Source organism: Podarcis raffonei, chromosome 6 (genome assembly GCF_027172205.1).
Source record: "Podarcis raffonei isolate rPodRaf1 chromosome 6, rPodRaf1.pri, whole genome shotgun sequence".
NCBI lineage: Eukaryota > Metazoa > Chordata > Lepidosauria > Squamata > Lacertidae > Podarcis > Podarcis raffonei.
In genome coordinates this window covers 55,509,482-55,529,266 of record NC_070607.1, presented here as the reverse complement: position 1 = coordinate 55,529,266, position 19,785 = coordinate 55,509,482, and the positions used below count along the sequence as shown (strand labels likewise).

General features: G+C 40.0%; 1 protein-coding gene and 1 long non-coding RNA gene across 17 annotated transcripts in view; one reads left to right on the top strand and one right to left on the bottom strand.

Moving 5' to 3' along the window:
* ANKS1A (ankyrin repeat and sterile alpha motif domain containing 1A) overlaps nucleotides 1–19,785 on the bottom strand; it is a 124,536-nt gene that overhangs the window by 13,864 nt on the left and 90,887 nt on the right. For all 16 annotated transcript variants that reach the window (XM_053393064.1, XM_053393054.1, XM_053393052.1 and 13 more), the window contains 2 exons: nucleotides 3,332–3,430; nucleotides 21–170 (listed from right to left, as the gene is read on the bottom strand). In XM_053393064.1, coding sequence (XP_053249039.1) covers nucleotides 21–170; nucleotides 3,332–3,430 — 249 coding nt within the window. The remainder of the gene's footprint in view (nucleotides 1–20; nucleotides 171–3,331; nucleotides 3,431–19,785) is intronic.
* On the top strand, nucleotides 166–11,645 carry LOC128416036 (uncharacterized). The gene is made up of 4 exons (XR_008331120.1): nucleotides 166–521; nucleotides 869–1,048; nucleotides 3,680–3,789; nucleotides 9,006–11,645. It is a non-coding gene; the product is annotated as an uncharacterized LOC128416036 (long non-coding RNA).

Here is a 19,785-nt window from a genome sequence, read left to right as displayed (position 1 = left end):
GAATAGGGTTAGCAACTTACATTTACTAGTTCTAGTTCCCAGAGGTTTTTCACAGAGTCTATAGAGCTATAGCCACTCGACAAAAATGATTGAATATAATCCTGCAGCCCCAGGGAGTCAAGCCATACAGGAACAGAAGGCTGAGTCCCATCACAGCCCAAAGATTTCACCTGTAGAAGGAGCAAGACAGAAAAGTGTTATAGATGCGTAAGAATCAGGTGTGAACATAGCGCTATGTTGGATACAACCCACAGTAAAAGTCACTTAGCGGTATACAGTGGTACCTCAGTTTTTGAACAGCTTAGTTCATGAACAATTAGAACCTGAACATTGCAAAACCGGAAGTAGGTGTTCCGGTTTTCGAACTTTTTTTGGAAGCCAAACATGCTCTGTTTTGAGTCCCCCCCCCCATGTTTCCTGTTGCGCTGCTAATTTGTATCCCCCCGTTTCCTGTTGCGCTGCTAATTTGTCCCCCCCCCATTGTAATTCAAGCCTTCCGTGTCCAACTGCAGCGTTCTAAGGTAATATTTAGGGACGCTGGTGGCGCTGTGGGTTAAACCAGAGGGCCTAGGACTTGCCGATCAGAAGGTCGGCGGTTCGAATCCCCGTTGCTCGGTCCCTGCTCCTGCCAACCTAGCAGTTCGAAAGCACGTCAATGTGCAAGTAGATAAATAGGTACCGCTCCGGTGGGAAGGTAAACGGTGTTTCTGTGCACTGCTCTGGTTCGCCAGAAGCGGCTTAGTCATGCTGGCCACATGACCCGGAAGCTGTACACCGGCTCCCTTGGCCAATAAAGCGAGATGAGCACCGCAACCCCAGAGTCAGTCATGACTGGACCTAATGGTCAGGGGTCCCTTTACCTTTTAAGGTGATATTTGGTGCTTTTGTTTTTGCTATTTATTTTGCATGTTTTGTTTTGAGGCTTTTTCAGTTAATTTGTTATTGTGACTATGTGGATCCCAGTTCAGCTACTGATTGATTGACTGATTGTGTGACTGTGGAAATGGATAAAAGCCTCCCATCCAAACAATGACTATCATCAGTGCAGGTAAGAAAAAATTTTAATTTTAATTTTTATCATCTACAATACTGTTTTATTTATTTTATAGTACAGTACATTGATTATTGCTTTCATTTTATGGATCAATGGTCTCGTTAGATAGTAAAATTCATGTTAAATTGCTGTTTTAGAGGTTGTTTTTAAAAGTCTGGAACGGATTAATCCATTTTGCATTACTTTCTATGGGAAAGCACACCTTGGTTTTAGAACAGACTTCTGGAACGGATTAAGTCTGAGAACCAAGGTACCACTGTACTTGTTCAGCTGGAAAGTTTTTGTGCCAGTGGAACATTGTTGCAAGTGGGTTGCTGGTAACTTTGTTGCACAACAAATTTTCACTAGTGCAGCTGTTAAATTGGATTCTTCTGTTGCATGACATTAAAACTTGTCCATCTGCTAGTATAAGAGCCCTTGCATTATTAGACAGAGAATATTGGATACATCCCATTTTCATTTGACTGTGTAACTCCAGCCTGTATTTGGTTGTGGCAACTATACAGTGATTAATAACTACGCAGTTCCCTGTGAGGTAGAAGTATTATCTCCATTAAGTGAAGGTGAGCCACTAGGGCTAACTACAGAATGCATGAAATCCCAGGGCGGTGCCTCCCCACCCCCCACCCCCGCAAGCTGTTTTGTGAATATAAGAGGAGGGAAATTAAGCATGGGAATAATGGGAGGAGCTTCTTCATATTTTTTTCTCACCTGCTGCTTCTCTGTTCTAATGTGCTCCCTAAAACTGCTTTTAATCCAAAGCACTCACTCTACAGCTGTACTCTGTAGGGAAAAATACATGTATTTGCATGTAATGTTTAATTATTCCCCACAGTTACTTAAGTGCCTGAGTTGAAGTGAGTTGGCTTGGAAGTGAATTAACTAAAGGTACAGTTGTCAGCAATAGATCAAAATTTTGAATGTCAGTGGCACAGTAACCATTGCAGAGAGAAGTAGAACAAATCCAAGAGGGACTGGTCTAATCTAGCAAGTGACTGTTGGTGGAACCAGAACAGTCTCGCATAAGGAGGGACAGTGATCAGGAACCTGAAGAGATAAAATTTGTCAAAACTCACTCTTGGAAATGCACTCTTCCACAATGACCAGAGGCTTTCATTGACCCATTGTGGAAAAGAGAGCAAGCTCAATGCACAACACCAGGCAATCAACTGAATTCAACCAGGGGAAAACATGCAGTGTAACAACATGGATCTATGGTTAAATCCTATTGTTATCAGAAATTCAGCTTCTTCTGGAACTTTTAATTGGTAGCGCAACCAAAAGCTTTCTGCATGGCAAAGCATAATATAGAACCTCATGGTAAGCTTCCTGCTATGGAATTTGCTTCTTAAAAAGCAGACACTATTGAACAAACAAACCACTTTACTTGGCTCTGTAAGAAGCAGGCTGTTTTGGAATGTAAAATTAAAATGTCTATTCTAGGAGGAGCCACTTCACTCACTTTAAAATCTTCCTGTTCCATTGTTTTAAAAAAGACTATGTGAAATTGTAATATATAGAAACACCCTATATTTCCAATAATAGAACCAGACAAGGACATTTAAATATAGAAATATTTCGATTGGCATTCTGGGAGAATGGAGACCCTCCATTGTCTACACAAACAGAGGAAAAACCTGTTGTGAAATCAGGAAGTCTTTAACCTCTAATAATAATAATAATAATAATAATAATAAAAAAATTTATTTATATCCCACCCTCCCCAGCCGAAGCCGGGCTCAGGGCGGCTAACAACAATCAAGTAATCAAACAATCAAATAATCCAACATTCTAAAAACATTTCATTATAAAAATTAATTAAAATCAAATTGATGGCAACCGTTAAGCAAAATTCTGTGCAGGTTGCCAGAGGAGGGAGTCAGGCTGGTGGAACAACTCTGTCTTGCAGGCCCTGCGGAAAGATGTCAGGTCCTGCAGGACCTGACTACTTTAATCTTAGTTTTATCATGATTAAACTGAGATTTGTTCACAATGTTTGCATGCACCTCCTTTGGTGATATCTTCTCATTAACTCAGTTTACTTAGAAGCTGCAAAAAAACATGTATCTTTCGACACAATTCTGACTCCACTATTTGGACTCATGCTTAATAGGAAAGCAACACTAAACCCTCTCCTTACAATGTCTATTAATATGGCAGAATGCAATTATTTGCTTCTCCTCCTGTAAAATTATTTGTTCACTCATAATTATGGAATTCAAGGTATTCCGATACTAAAAATTATGTTTTCATGTGAAAACACAAATTCATTCTAACCTTTGGCAGAGACCGTGCTGCCTGAAGAAGTTTTCTGCGATGCTGTGGGTCACTAATACCAATCTCTCGAAGGTCCTGATCTTCCATGACATTACTGCCCTGTAGGAAGACAAGAGGCAGACATGAAACAAGGCTCAGCAACAGCACAAAAATGAAGCTCAGCAGCTTTGCATTTCAAAAAAACTGTGTTTCATAATTTTTGTTTTTACCAGGTCTTTGATTGTATAATAAAAATTGTTGTTGTTTCACAACTCTGCATCATGCAAAAACTCCATGTAAATACAGAATTTGGGCACAGACTTCAACACCCTGGGAATCTCAGCTTTGATTTTAAAAAAATGTTTCTAGTTCTTAAAGCAGTGAGGATAGCTTTGCAGATGTAGCGGAGAAACCCCAATGGAACGTCAGCAGCCAAGGTGGAAGGAGCCTACTTTCTAGCACGAGGAACAGGATTTAAGGTATGCATGCTTTCCTCATGTAACAGCAGAATGAAGGAAGTGAATAAATTCACACAACAGATCATAATTCAGCTTTTCTTGGCATTACCTTTGTACAGAATCAATATTTGATCACAGTTTCAGTCTTGGCCCAGGTATGAAAATTGAGAGCATCACAAGAGCCCTTAGAATAAAAAATCATGGTTCCTCCCTAGCTGCTGCTTGGTTATCATAACACAGTGTAACAAAAGATAGTATCACCAGGGCAAACATTACACAGTTAGAAATCTAAACAACCATGAAAATAACAGGAGTAATCTGGTTATCGTCACAGCAGGACCTGAGTGCAATCAGCACTGTACTCTCATCTGTGATTTCCTAAAACTGGTATTCTAAGGGATACTGCCTATAGCAGTTGAGGTAGAACACAGCTGCCTTGACTATTCTCCATGAAATTCTCTAATCCTTCAAAACCATCCAAGTTGGCGACCTTCACTACATCTTGTGGGAGCGACTATCGAGTTTATCCATGTGCTGTGTAAAGTAGTATTTTCTTCCAACATTCAGCTTCACTGAATGGACCATAAGTTCTAGTAATATGAGAGAGGAAGGAAAAACTTTTTCCTATCCACTTTTCTCCACATCATGCATAATTTTATATGACTCCATAATTTCCCCTGCTTGCCTTTTCTCTAAGTTAAAAAGCAACCTTGCTTCAGGAGAGCTGCTCCTAACCCTTGATCATTTTGACTGCCCTTTTTGAAACTTTTCAAGCTTTATAGGAGAAGAGGGAAATCTGAAGTCATGGACACTTATCAGCATAGAGTTCTTATTTGTTCCCACTCTCAATGACCCTGGCCCCCAAGGTCTAAGGCAAAGACCAATGGATTCTCCAGCAATGGCTCCCTTGCTACCTTCTGCTGCTCTGCAATCTCACTGTATCCCTGCTTCTTTTCTCTCTTGTAGGCTTCCCCCCTTTCACCTCCTTGCCTCTGCATCAAAGGAGCCTTTTTGTTAAGTGCACTGTATACTTCTCCGCTGCTTGATTCAGGCTATCCAAAGCCTACTTTCACTGCTGGCCCCACTGCATCTCATTCCGTCCAATAAATTTCAGTAGATTGATTTACATGACCTTCCCATTTCATACATGCTCGCTTTCATCAGTCACCCCTTTGATCATAGTTTAACAATCCAGTATACCTGGACGCAGCTTCAGCTGCCTGCCCTTTCCTCGTAGTCAGCTTTGCTAGTGCACTGCACTGGCATGCATGGAAAGCTCGTCTTTGCCTGAATTCCCTTGAGGGCCAGAGAGAGAAAATTGAATTTATTTTAGAGCATGCCAACAATCCAGGGAAGGTCAGTTTCACTGTAATCTATCATGCGTCTCCATGGAGATGGAAGCAACCCAGCCCTCTCTAGAGGAGTGACTTTCATCATTACACTCTTTACAAAGCTCATTATCTCCGCATGTGAAGTGTGGAGGAATGAATGAATGAGTACATAGTGCTTAGCAAAGGCAATATTCAACAGCCATTTTACTATATATCTTGTTTTTCTTACAGCTCAGATCCAGCCCAGAACACCCCTTTTATTACTGAAGTGATTAGAAAACCAAAGCTACCTTGTAGCTCATTTTTTGCAACTAAGATTAGCTAAACCAGACTACTTCTACCAGGCGCCTTCTCGGTAGTGGCGCCCGCCCTGTGGAACGCCCTCCCATCAGATGTCAAAGAGATAAATAATTACCTGACATTCAGAAGACATCTTAAGGCAGCCCTGTTCAGGGAAGTTTTTAATATGTAACGCTGTACTGTTTTTAACACTGATTGGGAGCCGCCCAGAGTGGCTGGGGAAACTCAGCCAGATGGGCGGGGTATAAATAATAAATTATTATTATTATTATTATTATTATTATTATTATTATTATTATTACTGTCCAGTTGTGCTAGATAGTGCTCATATATACATTCAAAACTTGACACAGTTTCCCACACTATTATATGTGATTCTTTTCTCTATTGTGCTTGCTGTAACTAAAATGTGAGAATGGACAGAGAGCTGAAAAGGTGAGCTAAAGTACATATAAATAGCTAAAAGCATAGAGAAAGGAACATGATTTTTTTATCTTGACAAAAAGGTGGGCATCCAGTATAATTCTTCCACATTAAAAAGGTAACATTCAACATGGATTCCCTTTTTGTAAAAGACAATTCCTAGGGTACTACAGTAATTTTTACACACACACACACACACACACACACACACACACACACACAGTGAAAGAAGATCTAGATAAAAGCTCTAGGTTGCCTTATTGCTGTATTAAGCACAGGCATACAACCATTCCTTTTTCACGAAGATCCCCACTATCATATGATGGCATAGCAATTTGAAATTCCCATCTTGTGTCAGCTATCAACACATGTAAACAACAACCACTGAGGGGCAGAAATGGGAATTAACTGGTGATCATTAATTCCTAATTATATCCCTCTTCAGTTCTATCAATAAAGGGGAGACTATTAGAAAAAACAACCCTTGTGAAGGCTGCTTACTATAAACAGAAAAAAAAGAGAGAGAGATCCATTTGAGAGTGAATTTGCCATCTGCTGAATGTGCAAGGCCAGACCATTTTCTTCACACATGAAATGACAGCAGTAATTGCACATTGATGTAGGCCATGATGCACTTTGTATGACAGCACAGAGTAAACACAGCACAAGATACTTCTTTTGCTTGCCTTGTTTGCTGTGGATATTGTTTAATGGAGAATTTTTACATGGCTGTATCCACAATATTTCTGCAATGCCTTTTCTGTATTTTCATTGAGCTGCATTAGCCACCGAATCTGCAATGATGTCAAATATTCTGGTAAAAGGACAACTGGTTTTTTTGTCTAAATTGTACTAATTTCCATGGTTATCTCTTTTGCCGTAAAACAATCCTAAGAAATAAAGGGCATTTTGTAATCTTAATAAAATAACTTCATTTGCAATGAAAAGCTCAATGTTTGCTCCATTTTGAGTTGGTAAACTCATGATGAACAGCAGCTACAGCCATTTTCTAAAACACAAAACCTACCTGCATGTTTTGATCTGAAGTATCACCAATTATACCCATACACCATTCATTTAGTACATCTCACAGGCAAATAAATTGAACTCAATGAAATGTCCATTTCAATGGGTGCACATAGTGCCCGTTTCAGTGACTTGCTCATGTTTACACAGGCTGTATACATACTTCAACCATCCAAGTGCTGCAGTTTGTGGTTTTCTAAAAGCACCTTTGTAGACATTGCTTTGCAATTGTTCATAGAGGAAGTCTGGTAGCATAGGCTGCACAGGTTCATCATATTGCTTAGTGTATCACTCTCTCTCATTTTTTGCAAGGTGCTGTATATATATGCTCCCTCCCCTTTCAATGGCCACCACACTCCTTAACAAAAACCTTGCCAGTTATTAATGTTTGATGCTTTATTTATTATTATTAATGCTAAACATTATTGTTTGACATTTTATTATGTTTTTATGTGTGTTGGAAGCTGCCCAGAGTGGCTGGGGCAACCCAGCCAGATGGGTGGGTATAAATGCTAACATTTGTTGTATCAGAAGTCTGGTAGCACAGGTTGTGCAAGCAGAGTAAGTTTTATTGCACTCAGTGCATGCCCATGGGCTTCCTTCCCTTGTACAATGCAGGTAACTTCTTGACTTCTCTCAGGGAGAGGGTGCAAGGCAGTCTGGGCTGTATCCAGCTCTGAGTGTGACTAGCATTGGATACAACCCTCTGTTTATGTCCAGAGATGTTTACTCCCTTGTACCACGCTTGACCGTGCACAGAGGCTGCCTGTTCTGGTGCCATGCACACAACTTATAATTACAGTGGTACCTCGGGTTAAGTACTTAATTCATTCTGGAGGTCCATTCTTAACCTGAAACTGTTCTTAACCTGAAGCACCACTTTAACTAATGGGGCCTCCCACTGCCACCGTGCCGCTGGAGCATGATTTCTGTTCACATCCTGAAGCAAAGTTCTTAACCTGAGGTACTATTTCTGGGTTAGCAGAGTCTGTAACCTGAAGCGTATGTAACCTGAAGCGTATGTAACCCGAGGTACCACTGTACTAATTATAATGTATGTTTTATTGCAAGGTACTCAAGACATGGTCTGCTCAGTTTTATGAAAGAAAGAAAGAAAGAAAGAAAGAAAGAAAGAAAGAACCCAGGCCTCCAATATATGTGCTCCCCGTTACAACAATTAATTTCATTTGAGTCACTGTGGGTTTTTAAAGGGCAACGTATAGTGATAGTTTGTTAAAGGGCAACACAAAAAATGGACACATCTTGAATTTGTTGAACTGCCAACATAAGCAGTCAGAAAATATATATCTTGGTGAAAAAAGTTTATAGGGATTGCAACATTATGTTGATCCAACCTTTGAGATTTTGATAAACTGGAAGGATTACTTTAAAAATAATAAATGCTATGGTGGAAGCCAGTACCGTTCCAACTGTGCTTGAGTACAGAAGAGAAAGAGTTGATGGCAGCTGTTTCCACCCATCCTTTTAAAGAGTAAAGCAGCAGTGAAACTTCTGTGACTCTCTAAAGACTCAAATATCAGCATACTGATACACATGAGAAAAATTATTTTCAAAGCCTAACTTGATTGTCTTTGAGGTGGTATGAAACACCAGATGACTCAGATACCTCTTCTACTGACAGGTGCTTTCAAAATACCAAAAAAACCTATACCAACTATATAGGAATGACAATGTTATACGCTAAGCAAAACTGCTTATGTGGAAGACAGTGCAGTGCAGTCAATCCATATAGTCTCATGCTTATTCCACACATATGTGCCACTACCAGGCTTGGTGAATGCACATATATAGGTAGGGTACAGAGCAGAAGGCTAAGACATTTAGGTCAGAGGTAGTCAACCTTTTTATACCTACCGCCCACTAATCCATCTTTCTTGATGGTAAAATTTTCTTAACTGCCCACCAGTGCTCAATGGGAGGAGGATTCAGCTTGTGCCATAGAACCCCCTACTGCCCACCTAGAATCCACTAGTGGGCGGTAGGCACCAGGTTGACAACCCCTGGTTTAGGTTATCGTTTTTCAAAATACTGCTTTAAATGAGACTTTGTAATGCAGGTCTTGTTACATTAAAACTACTGTTTTGGCCTCCGGTTTCCCTTATACTGTACAATGTTAGCTTTTGCTCTTGTAATCAGTACTGCAGACATTGTTGCTGCTCATCTTGAATCTCTGTGCAAGACTTCTCCACATTAAAGCAAAATGAAGCACACCTATGCACCACCAGCTTGCAGCAGCAAGGGAATTACCCTTTGGCACCAGGGGAAAACAGGTGGGTATTTTGAAAGAAGTGCATTGCTGTCTGGATGGATGAGGCAGATACTTCAGAGGCTTTATTCTACAGCAGGGGTGGGGAACATGTGGCCCTCCTGGTGTACTTTGACTCCAGTACCCACCATCTCTTACCATTAGCCAAGCCGGTTGGGACTAAGGACAACAACAACTGGAGGGCACCAGGTTCCCCAATCCTGGTGTACAGCAAACCTCTCAAACCTTAACATAAAATGTGTGACACCCATTGAGATTATCAGTGCCAACAATCAAGGTCTAAGCATTATGGTCCGCCCAGACTAGTTTTACTTTGACCTTAGAAAGTGGCCTCTCTTTTAGCAGTAGCAGCTTTGAGAGCTCCACTTGAATAGGCACTTGCTCTGGGATCAGCAGTGTCTCTGTCCCATACGTTAGCACTTCACTAGTACAGTGGTACCTTGGGTTACAGACGCTTCAGGTTACAGACGCTTCAGGTTACAGACTCCGCTAACCCAGAAATAGTACCTCGGGTTAAGAACTTTGCTTCAGGATGTGAACAGAAATCATGCTCCAGCGGCACGGTGGCAGTGGGAGGCCCCATTAGTTAAAGTGGTGCTTCAGGTTAAGAACAGTTTCAGGTTAAGAACAGACCTCCAGAACGAATTAAGTTCTTAACCCGAGGTACCACTGTATTTTAGGAGCAGAGGCTGCAGTGCAGAAAGGACTCAGGTTCAGGGCACAGTAGGAGAGAATAATAATTTTCACAATCAAAAATTTGATGGGAGGATTTTTCAGGGCTACTTCTCTCATCATAGATCCAAGAACCATCGAGCAGTATTTAAATATGCTCATCTTATGGAGATTCCTCATTCCCCGAACCATCCCCATATTCATGTATCCTGTGAATCCCCATTCTAAAAGTACTTAACACACACAGCATAATATTCAGGAAATCATTACAGGCTTATACCTTTGGCCCTGCTGAATTGTGTCCCATCCCCCCCTCGCCCTGAGAAATGTCTGTCTTCCTTTGCTGAAAAAGGCCCCCCGCTTCCAACCTAAGCACAGAGCTGGCACTTCCCTAAGGCTGCCTATGAGAATCCCACTCTGCTTTTTAGAGCCCAACATGGCTCTGCGGGACTAAATGGCAAAGACTATTTTAGCTTCTCTGATAAGCAGGCAGAACTGAACACACAGGTAGAAAATCCATAGGGGAGGCAAGAGGCATTTTTACTTAATTGGTTCTGAGAGGAGATGCACATTTAAAAGCAGAGGGAAGTGTTCACTAGGTGGTCCTTCCTTACAAGCTTTTGATAACAAGATGGATTGGAGACAGACAAAACCTAGCAGGAAATCTCTTAATGCAATCATGTGAACCAAAGTAGTACAAAGTGTTATGGGCTGTTCTATCTGGGTGTCTGTTGTTTTAAAAAACCTTTGAAGAGACATTACTATTACTCAATCTAAGGGAGTTTTGACACTCCTACTTGACAATGTTATAATGCAATCATGACCTATCATTCACCTATTATTCATTCATGAATAATTTAAGAGATCTATTCCTTGCTATCAGTACCCCAAAGCTCAGCTCCCCAAAAGCAGCTAGACTTGGTGAAAACATCTCAAGTCTGTCTTTGTTGATGGTTTGGTTTTCACCTAGATGAACTGCTATTTGATTTGGTATGCTTTGGTTCCTTTTCTTTGGTACATCTACTGATTCCTGCTGCTACTTCTGCTATTTTGCATACCAGGCATCATTCTGTACAGTTCGGGTTATTGTTTTTATTATCATTTCCCTATGATATGTTTGCTCTTTTTCTTTTGACTACCTTCTGCTTTTATTTGTATTGCTATGTACAGATAAAAATGTTTGCCTGTCTTTGGAACGCTGAGAAGGGATAACGGTCACTAACTAGAACCTCAGTTACAAATTACACTGTCCATTTTTTATCTCCAAACTGTTTTCCCCTCCAAGTCTCATTCTCCACAATCTTCAGAAGGATTCACCTACAGTCAGTGGCAGAGCTTCATGCTCTGGCACTGGGGGCATGGCTGGTGCTTGTCCCGGGGGTGTGGTGCACTGCCCGTGGGGCATGGCGTGCTGCCTGCCGGGGTGTGGCACCCAACGCTGGGGGGGGAGGAGCCACGATGGCACCCCACCGGGATCGTGGTGCTGGGGGCGGTGCACTCCCCCTGCCCCACCTCTTTCTCCTACCAGTGCCTACAGTTTGTTGAATAAAATGTCCTCTCAATCACTGTAGAAAACAGGGTAATTTTTGAGATGGTACTAGATGCAGAATGACTCCTAAAGAAAGTCTCACCAAAAATGAAAACAGCACCAGAAAGTCATTTTCCACCAAGGCAAAGACAGGAGACTATTTCAGAACACAGTATGCATGTTGAAGGGATGACAACAGTATCTGGTAAGGTCTAAAGGTCCAGTCTCAGATATAGTCTTGGTTAAAACGAGGAACAATTATTCTGTGATTTTTCTTAAAAAGACTCACAAGTGCTATAGGAATGCTGCCTGCCTGCCTGCCTGTCGGTCTGTCTAATTTAATCTAATCTAGTTGCTTTATCTTGCCCAAGGCAGGCCAAAGGCCTGGTTATAGAGGAATACTTTTGTTTGGTGCCTAAAGATATATTATGATGGCATCAGGCAACTCCCCCCTCTCCTAAGACAGGACAAATAGTATGACCCTCCCCTTCTAAAGAAATGAGTGGCCATTATTATGCCTACCTACTATGCAAGGTCATTTGCTTACAACAGTTATCACACAGTGCATAAAATTAGGGATTTAGCCCAAAATGTTAGTGCTCTTAAGGAACTTTTTTTTTAACCTTTATACTAAATATGCAGTTTTCTTGCTTCAAAGCAGCCTTATATTTATGCATTCATCTGGTAGCAATAGGTGAGAAGGAATAAATGCAGGTGAGTGAGTGGGCTGCTGTAAGACAGGCAGAGTGCTTCATTCCTCTTCTTCATCCAGTAGAAACCAAAATTCACTCTTCCACAGGCTAAAGCAGGGGTGCAACTCTCTGCATCCTATAGCAAACTAGTAAAGTTTATGATAGGATAATGTTTGTGAACTTATTTGCAAGGCTGCTTTAAACTTCTGCCCTAGTTTCATTTCAGCAATACAAGAATATTTCAAACCACATTCATGGACATAAAATTTACGGACTTTGTCCTCTTTTGGATGCAATGCCAAACTATGATTTAGCATTATGTGCACAACTCTGGGTGGGCCGTGGGTTAACACACTCCCCCTTCCCAGCATTCCCCCTCCCCCACACTCCCCCTTCCCCTTCTCAAACTGAAGATCAGAAACTTTCACTTCCATTTTCACTAATCCAAACTCTAAACTGTGGTTAATATTACCTATGTGTTGTTAAAACAAGCCATCTTAATAAAACACAGGTTTGAAGTTGGATTGTTGCAGAACACAATTGTTGATGGGACATAACCACCAGTTATGCACTTAGTTAGATTTGGAAGCAAAAGCTTCTAATCAGCTCCTAGCACCTAGACGGTAGCAGGAAATAGATGGGCATGATCCTGAGGCTGGCTCAAGATTGTTCATGTTTATCATTATTAGGGTTGCCATATGTCTGGAATTTTCCCTACATATTCGGAATACTGCGGTTGGAAGCAGTGACTGGGTGGAAATCGCAAAAATGTCCAGGAAAACCCCGACATATGGCAACCCATGTCAGCATTGCCATTTTGGGCCATTTTCCTTAAAAATGGCTCCAAAACTTTTGGTTGTTGTGAATTTGTCAGAAAACCTCAACAACTTTTCTGTCTGGATTTTCACTGTTTGAAATATGGCAACCCTAGTATTATCTCTGAATGAGGTCATTGTGTCAAATTGATCTTGAACATGCTATCCCTGAAGCTAAATTTGTATCAGAATAAAGCAAAATGGAACAGAGAACAATCGAGAAGCTTATGCTTGGGGGGAAGTTACCAAATTCAATGAAATAGAACCAAATGACATCAATATGTTGCTAATGTGTTGTATAAGCAATAAAGTGGTATTCCAACAAAATGAGCAATACTGTGCAGTAACTTAATCGCATCACAACAGCAGCAAGGACTACTAACACATTGGGGAATCTGGAAGTAGCCTGTGTACCTGTCACCAAGTATACAAAAACAGTAACAAGTGAGGTAGACATATATGCGTACAATTGTGTCAATGATATACTTGGTTTCCATAATGCTTTCACCTCTTTCTTTCTTTTTTTAGGTGAAGTTGGGACTGGTATTCTTGGTACATGTGTATAGCCATATCACAGGCTCTACTGCATGCATGGTGATCAGTGTGTGGGTCTAAAAGCCACAATATTAACATGAACTGTCCCGAACATCTCTCCCCATACGCTTTACTAATGGAACCTTCATTATGGAATTAGAAAAAAGAATGATCAGAAACTTCTGAAGATGAGAAAAATGCTTTGTGCTACATTCAACGAACCTGTTGCCCCCTCTGCTCTTCCCATGTCCCCCTATGTCCTCACCAAATTTGCTTTGGGGAGTTGGGAGAACGTAGGGTGAGGAGAGGAATCATTCAATCAAACATGTGAAAATACTTGTGCTGATGGAACGATCTCCTTAGCACTATGATGAATATCACCCTTTATCAATGTGGTATTTTTAAACTTCTGTTTTCCCATTCATTAGTGAATTAAATAGATGTGAACAGGAATGCAGAGTGTTATATAAAATGAAACCAAGCCCATGCTTGCCTCTTGTGAGTACATAGTCCAAACCACTGACTAACTGTGCTTACAAGGTCACTGAATATTTCCACAATGCTGTATCAGGTATGGGGTGAGAACTACTGGAGTCACCCGACTTTAAAAATAAAACCTTCGAAAGGAAGATGTTTCATTGTTATTCAGTAGTTTTCCTGCCTAACATACCCTCAAGCCAAGGGCACTGCTGAACCAATAACTCCATGCTGCTAAGCAATACTAAACTGAAACAGCAAGATTACAACTGTGGAAATCTGTCAAAACATCTGCTGCTCAAGAAATCTAGCTATGTACCTTAAAACAAAATCAAACATCTTATGCTGTAATGCCAATGTAGCTTCAACCAGAACATTTTTGTTTCTTAGCTGGCTCAATTAAATTTAAATTCAGACTTTTGCATATTAGCAAATTGCAGCCTACCTTAAGAGAAGATGGCTATAAAATAGCACCACATAGAGACCAGCATAAATTACCAAAAACTTGTGTGTGCATTTGAAAGGAAGTTCCATACTAATTAAAAATAACAGCCACTCATCTTTCTTATTGTGATGCAGTACATGGAATGTTTGGGGATTTGCGTAAATTTGATGCTGAAAATATTTCTGCAGTGTGCGTTACAGTGTGAATTATGGGATTAGTGTTCAATCAACCAACATAGATGTCAGCTGTTCAGTATACATTTGACTCCTCAAATTATGATACTTAACTTATTTTGCCTCAGTGCTTTGTAATCTGTGGTTTTCTAGCATCCCACTCTTGAGGAATCTCTCCCATATTGGTTATTCTGTATTCCTGTGAGTCTGCCATGGAACCTCGGTATCTTAGAGCATTAGTGGCCACATCTACTGAAAATGATTAATGGTCCTCAAAACATTCCCTAGAATATACTCAACAGTCCCCTGCATTGCACAATACAAATGGGGAGATCAGTAGAGGTGGCCATAATTGCCTTTTGTGAAAAGTACTGCTTTATGACTGCCTTAATACCCTTGAACTGATCCATGAACTAATGAACTAATGTTGCTGGATGTACAGCTCAGACCATAACATCTCTATTTTTCTACAACCAAATCAAAGCAGAAACTTGGAAATGTGACCTGCCCTGAGATCTTGTGGTAAAGGGCGGAATATAAATTTTAATAACAACAATGCCAAGCTTGTCCCATGCCATCCAGGCTGTACACCTGTGTCCCACAGAGAGACTCCTCCTCCAATAAAACAGAATTTATCTTTCAAGGAGTATGACTTCTTAGTATTAAATAATTCAGTTCCTGTAAATTTCAAAAGTGTGTTAGGAAACGATAGCAATAGGAGAATACTAGAACTACAATTTGCAGTGTATATCCCTATCTGTATGTTCAAAGTATTAGGCACGTCATCTGTCACTCCTTTTCTCCTAAGTGGATATTGAAACCTTTCTAATTCCATTCATGCAAAACTGATTTTATCATCTCCCTATGCCACTACAATGGTGGAAATCTCCCATTATTCCTTCTGGTTTGTACTGGGACTTCCATTTCCTCTCCTCCCCCATATGCCCAAAAAATCTGCTCTGGAGGGTTCCTCAAACCTACAGAGCTGATTTTGAGGGTGCATAGGGGGTTGGAGAGGACAGAAGAGAAAGTGGATAGGGTAGGGTCAAGTATATTCCCTATAGTCACAAGGCATCAGCAGACAGAGCATCGTAGTGAGTCAAGTAAAACAAAAATAAGAACAGAATTGGAGTACAAGTCATTTCCCATAACCATGAGAAGTAAAACTTTCATTCCTAGTATGTCCTTCTTGCATCCCCTCCTAACTGCAGTTTAACTAATATGAACCCTAGTTGCTAGCTTCCTGAGATACTGTATGTTTGAAAAGTGTGAAGTGAACCAAAGCTGACAGTTGAAAGTTTATATTTGATTCATCAGAAGCTTTGGGGCAAACAAATGCTTGTAAAGTGACAGCTAATTTTTTCACCCTTCATTTACACCAGTGACATATGACAATCCTTAGTTGATCACCATTGTAGCATTGCCAATGTTACAAAATATGTTGAGCAAAAATGAAACAACCGTACTGATTCAGATTTATTGTGGGTTTGTGAATTTTAGTCATGCCTCCAAGTGCTGTTGTTTTTTTAAAGTAATGAGTGGTCAATTGATAACCCTTCAACACAAATTATTCCTTCCAAGTGTGAGTCTCCAGAACTTTCAAGCTACATTTTAGTAGGAAGGACATGAGAAAGAAAGCATTTGTTATTGGCCTTGGGATATCTTGGAACAGGGAACTATGAACATACATATACTTCTCATATGGGAAATAATCTACTGTGAGGGCAAAACTATTTCCCCAGAGACTACATATAGTTGTGCCTTAAATATAGTGTGTTATGTTTCAGAAGAGGAGTATTTCTTATTTCTATAGCAGATGGAAAAGAAGTGTAAGGAATATATAAAACCGGCATGCAGAGACATGTCCACAATAACATTCCACTTTTTCAGAATGCAGCTAAAACATAACATTCTCTTGTATACAAGTTACCTCTGCAATTGTTATTATTCATTTCATTTCTATACTGCTTTGCATTTTAAAGAAAAAACCCTCAAAGCAGTTTACAACCTACATTAAAGTGTCAAATAAAACAATACAGAATAACAGGAAACAAAAATATTATCTTAAAGATTTCAAAATAAAACATTTCAAAGGAGGTAAACTACAGAATGCACATCTAATGCAGCAAACAAAAAATATTATCTTAAACATTTCAAAAGAAAACATTACTAAAGGAAGTCAAACAAAATGCACATTTAAAGCAGCATAAGTAGCAAGAGAGTAAGATATCACAAGCCTAGAACAAGCTGCTTTTGCTGCCAATCCTGCCAATGGTAGTGCATGACAGGCGGTGGCTGTGGAAGCTCAGGCTCAATGACCTGGGTCTGCACTAAGAGACAGCCAATTATTGATTAATTCAAAGAATTCAAGTATTTAAAAAATGCATTGGCCATGATCTGTATGCATGCCTTAGGACTTGGGCATGACCAATAGTTAGTTAGAATTATTGTACCCTCGTTTCAAACTGTTTTTTGAAACATAGTTGAGTTTAAAAAGCAGCTAATTGTGTAGCATGGGATTGGACCAGTGGCAGCTGTTCAATGAGAAAAATCCCACAAACAACCACAAATAGTCTATTCCAACACATTGTTTCTCAGCAGATTTTGATTCGCATATTTATATTATGAGAAGGCAGACACAGCCATGAGGCCTAAGAAATGCAGGAAGGTTAAGAGTCAGTAGTGTAAATTTAATTCAAAACAAGATCAGTGCGGGTTGAAAAGCAGATTACTTCTGTGAAACGTATCATTGCTAATATAGGAAAAGTCTAGGGCTTCAGGCTAACTTAGTAACATACATTATATGATTTCACTTCTATCTGACAGGTTTTTGGATAATATGCTGGGGTCTTACAAAAGAAGACCGGGAAATTTCTAATCTTGAGGTCAAAATATATGGGACAATGAAAATGCACAAGCCACTTAGTAAACTTTTTATTAAACTTCTGTAAGCAGCAGTATTTTCCCACCATCAAAGCTGCTGGTTTCCCCTTTGTGAAACACACCCATGCTTCTCTTATCAGGACAAATGGCTTAAGGGAGAAAACAATTTTATTCAGTGAAAATTGTGTAGTTTTGCCCTGATTTTGGATATAAAGGAATGGATTGTACACAAATTAATCGAGAGCTCCTTATAGAAACCATGCGCTCCCTCTTTGGTAGAAGGGAAATAGTCTTAGGTTATTGCTCTCTACACAGACTCTGCACATTTAATTTAGACAAGATGGGGCAGGCATTTATGCTATTGTGTTTCTATGACTCTAAATTCTACTGCTGAATGTAAGAAAGGGGGGAACACCATGAACAAGTGAGCCTGGTAACGATCACTGCAGGCTAATCAGACTTGACAGTAAATTGCATTTAGTCAAATTAATGTCAGAACTTCAAATTATTTGCAAACATCCCGTACTTTAATGCCCTCAATTTTTACCTCATTCCTCCAATTAAAAAATGAAGCCAGAGGAGCCTAGGGCACTACATGAGGAGAGCAGATTTGCTTCTGACAAAGTCTCATTGAATCATTGTTGCACGCCACACTTTTATGGGAAGTTCAGTAGCAGAAAGGGGAAGAGGCAAAAAGTAAAGAAACAAAAATGTAATGGCTTAATGTACCTAAAGAAAGATGTAAAGGGATGGACCTGTGTTGGGATGTGGTACATATTACCCCCCCCCCCCATCATGAACTCAGAACTGTTTCTAGTATGCTGATTTTGGTAAACTCAAATAGCAGCTGTTACCTGTTTCTAATAACCAAAAACAGTGGCAAACATTCATTCTCTACCCATGAAGGTTTTTATTTTTTCACTTGGCTTTAAGGAGTGCATTGCTGTACAAAAAGCCTCCACCAGGCACACTGAACTAGATCCTAATTTAAGTTTATAATTTCAGCTATTACCACTATTAACTACATTTACACCCTGTCTTTCCCCCAAAAAGCTAAAGGTAGCACACATTGTTACCCTCTAATTTTCTTCTCAAAACACCCAGTTTAAAGTCCAATTCTCTAATCACCATGCTACAGCTAGAGTGCATAATAAGGACAATGCTACAGTTTTTGGGGTGGGGTGGGGGAGGAAGGATAACCTCTGAGTGAAAAGCAAGGAAAATACAATCTTCATGTTTACTACAGTTTTGACCAATAGGCGCCTAGCCACCGAGGTGCAAATAAGTCACAGTATGGCTTATTATGTCATGTGAACCCAGACCATAATTTGTTTGTTTCAAACAAGCCATGAGCAGAAAGCCAGAAACAAACCAAGAACAAACCTACTATATACTGAACATATGCAGATGACTGAATATAAACAAAGCAAGGGGATTTATATTTTAACTACACTGTGGCATGTGCCACCCTTAAACTTGCCTTGTCAAGTTCCAATAGCAGTACCAATCCCAACAGGTGTTACTGTGGGATTAGAATTTTGACTGCATAAAGGCTGGTGTGACATTGTCCAATGTGGTGCACTGTGTGTGTGTGTGTGTGTGTGTGTGTGTGTGTGTTAAAAACCTGAGTTGTCTTCTTTGTACATTTCATAATATTTTATTTTTATTTTTAAAAAACTGTTATCAGTATAATCACTAAACTGTATACCAATATACAACTTGTAAAGAGGCTGCCTCAGGTTGTCGATTAAATCAACGATCAGAGATAGTGACATGTTACTGAATTAATGCAGCCCAATCTTGTAACTCCTGTTATCAAACAACTGCATGTAGCATTGCTTAGCAGCTAACAACACTAAGCTAGAGAATGAAAGAATCTGAATTCCATTACTGTCTCTACCCAAACAAAATATGCCATTTCGGGAGTAGTGACTTTTCACAGAAAAATGTAGGCAGACTCTAGTTCTAATGCTCTGCAGCTATTCTCTTCCAAGCTGTATGCCACTTGTTCAAAAATGAATTATCTAGGGTGAAATGCACAGAAAAGTATACAAAATGTATATATTATGAAGGTAAAGCTTATAAGGGGAAAATGCATACAGAAATGCATGGAATTCAAATGCAAAATTCTGATGAAGTCTTTTCTTTATTAAAAAAAACCAGCAGAAAAGGGATGAAACAAACTTAAGATTGAAAGCATGCTAAACTGACACATAACAGAAATAGGCACACCTTGAATCAAGCCAGGAAGGGAACATACAACCAGGGCAGATCAAGCAGTATTGGAGTAATATGCTCTGACCGACCTGTTCCAATAAATAACCTGGAGGTGGTGTTTTGTACCAGCTGAAGGTTCTGGACACGTTTCAAGGGCAGCCCCATGAGCATGTTACAGTAGTCAAGGCTGAAGGTGACCAGAACACACCTGATT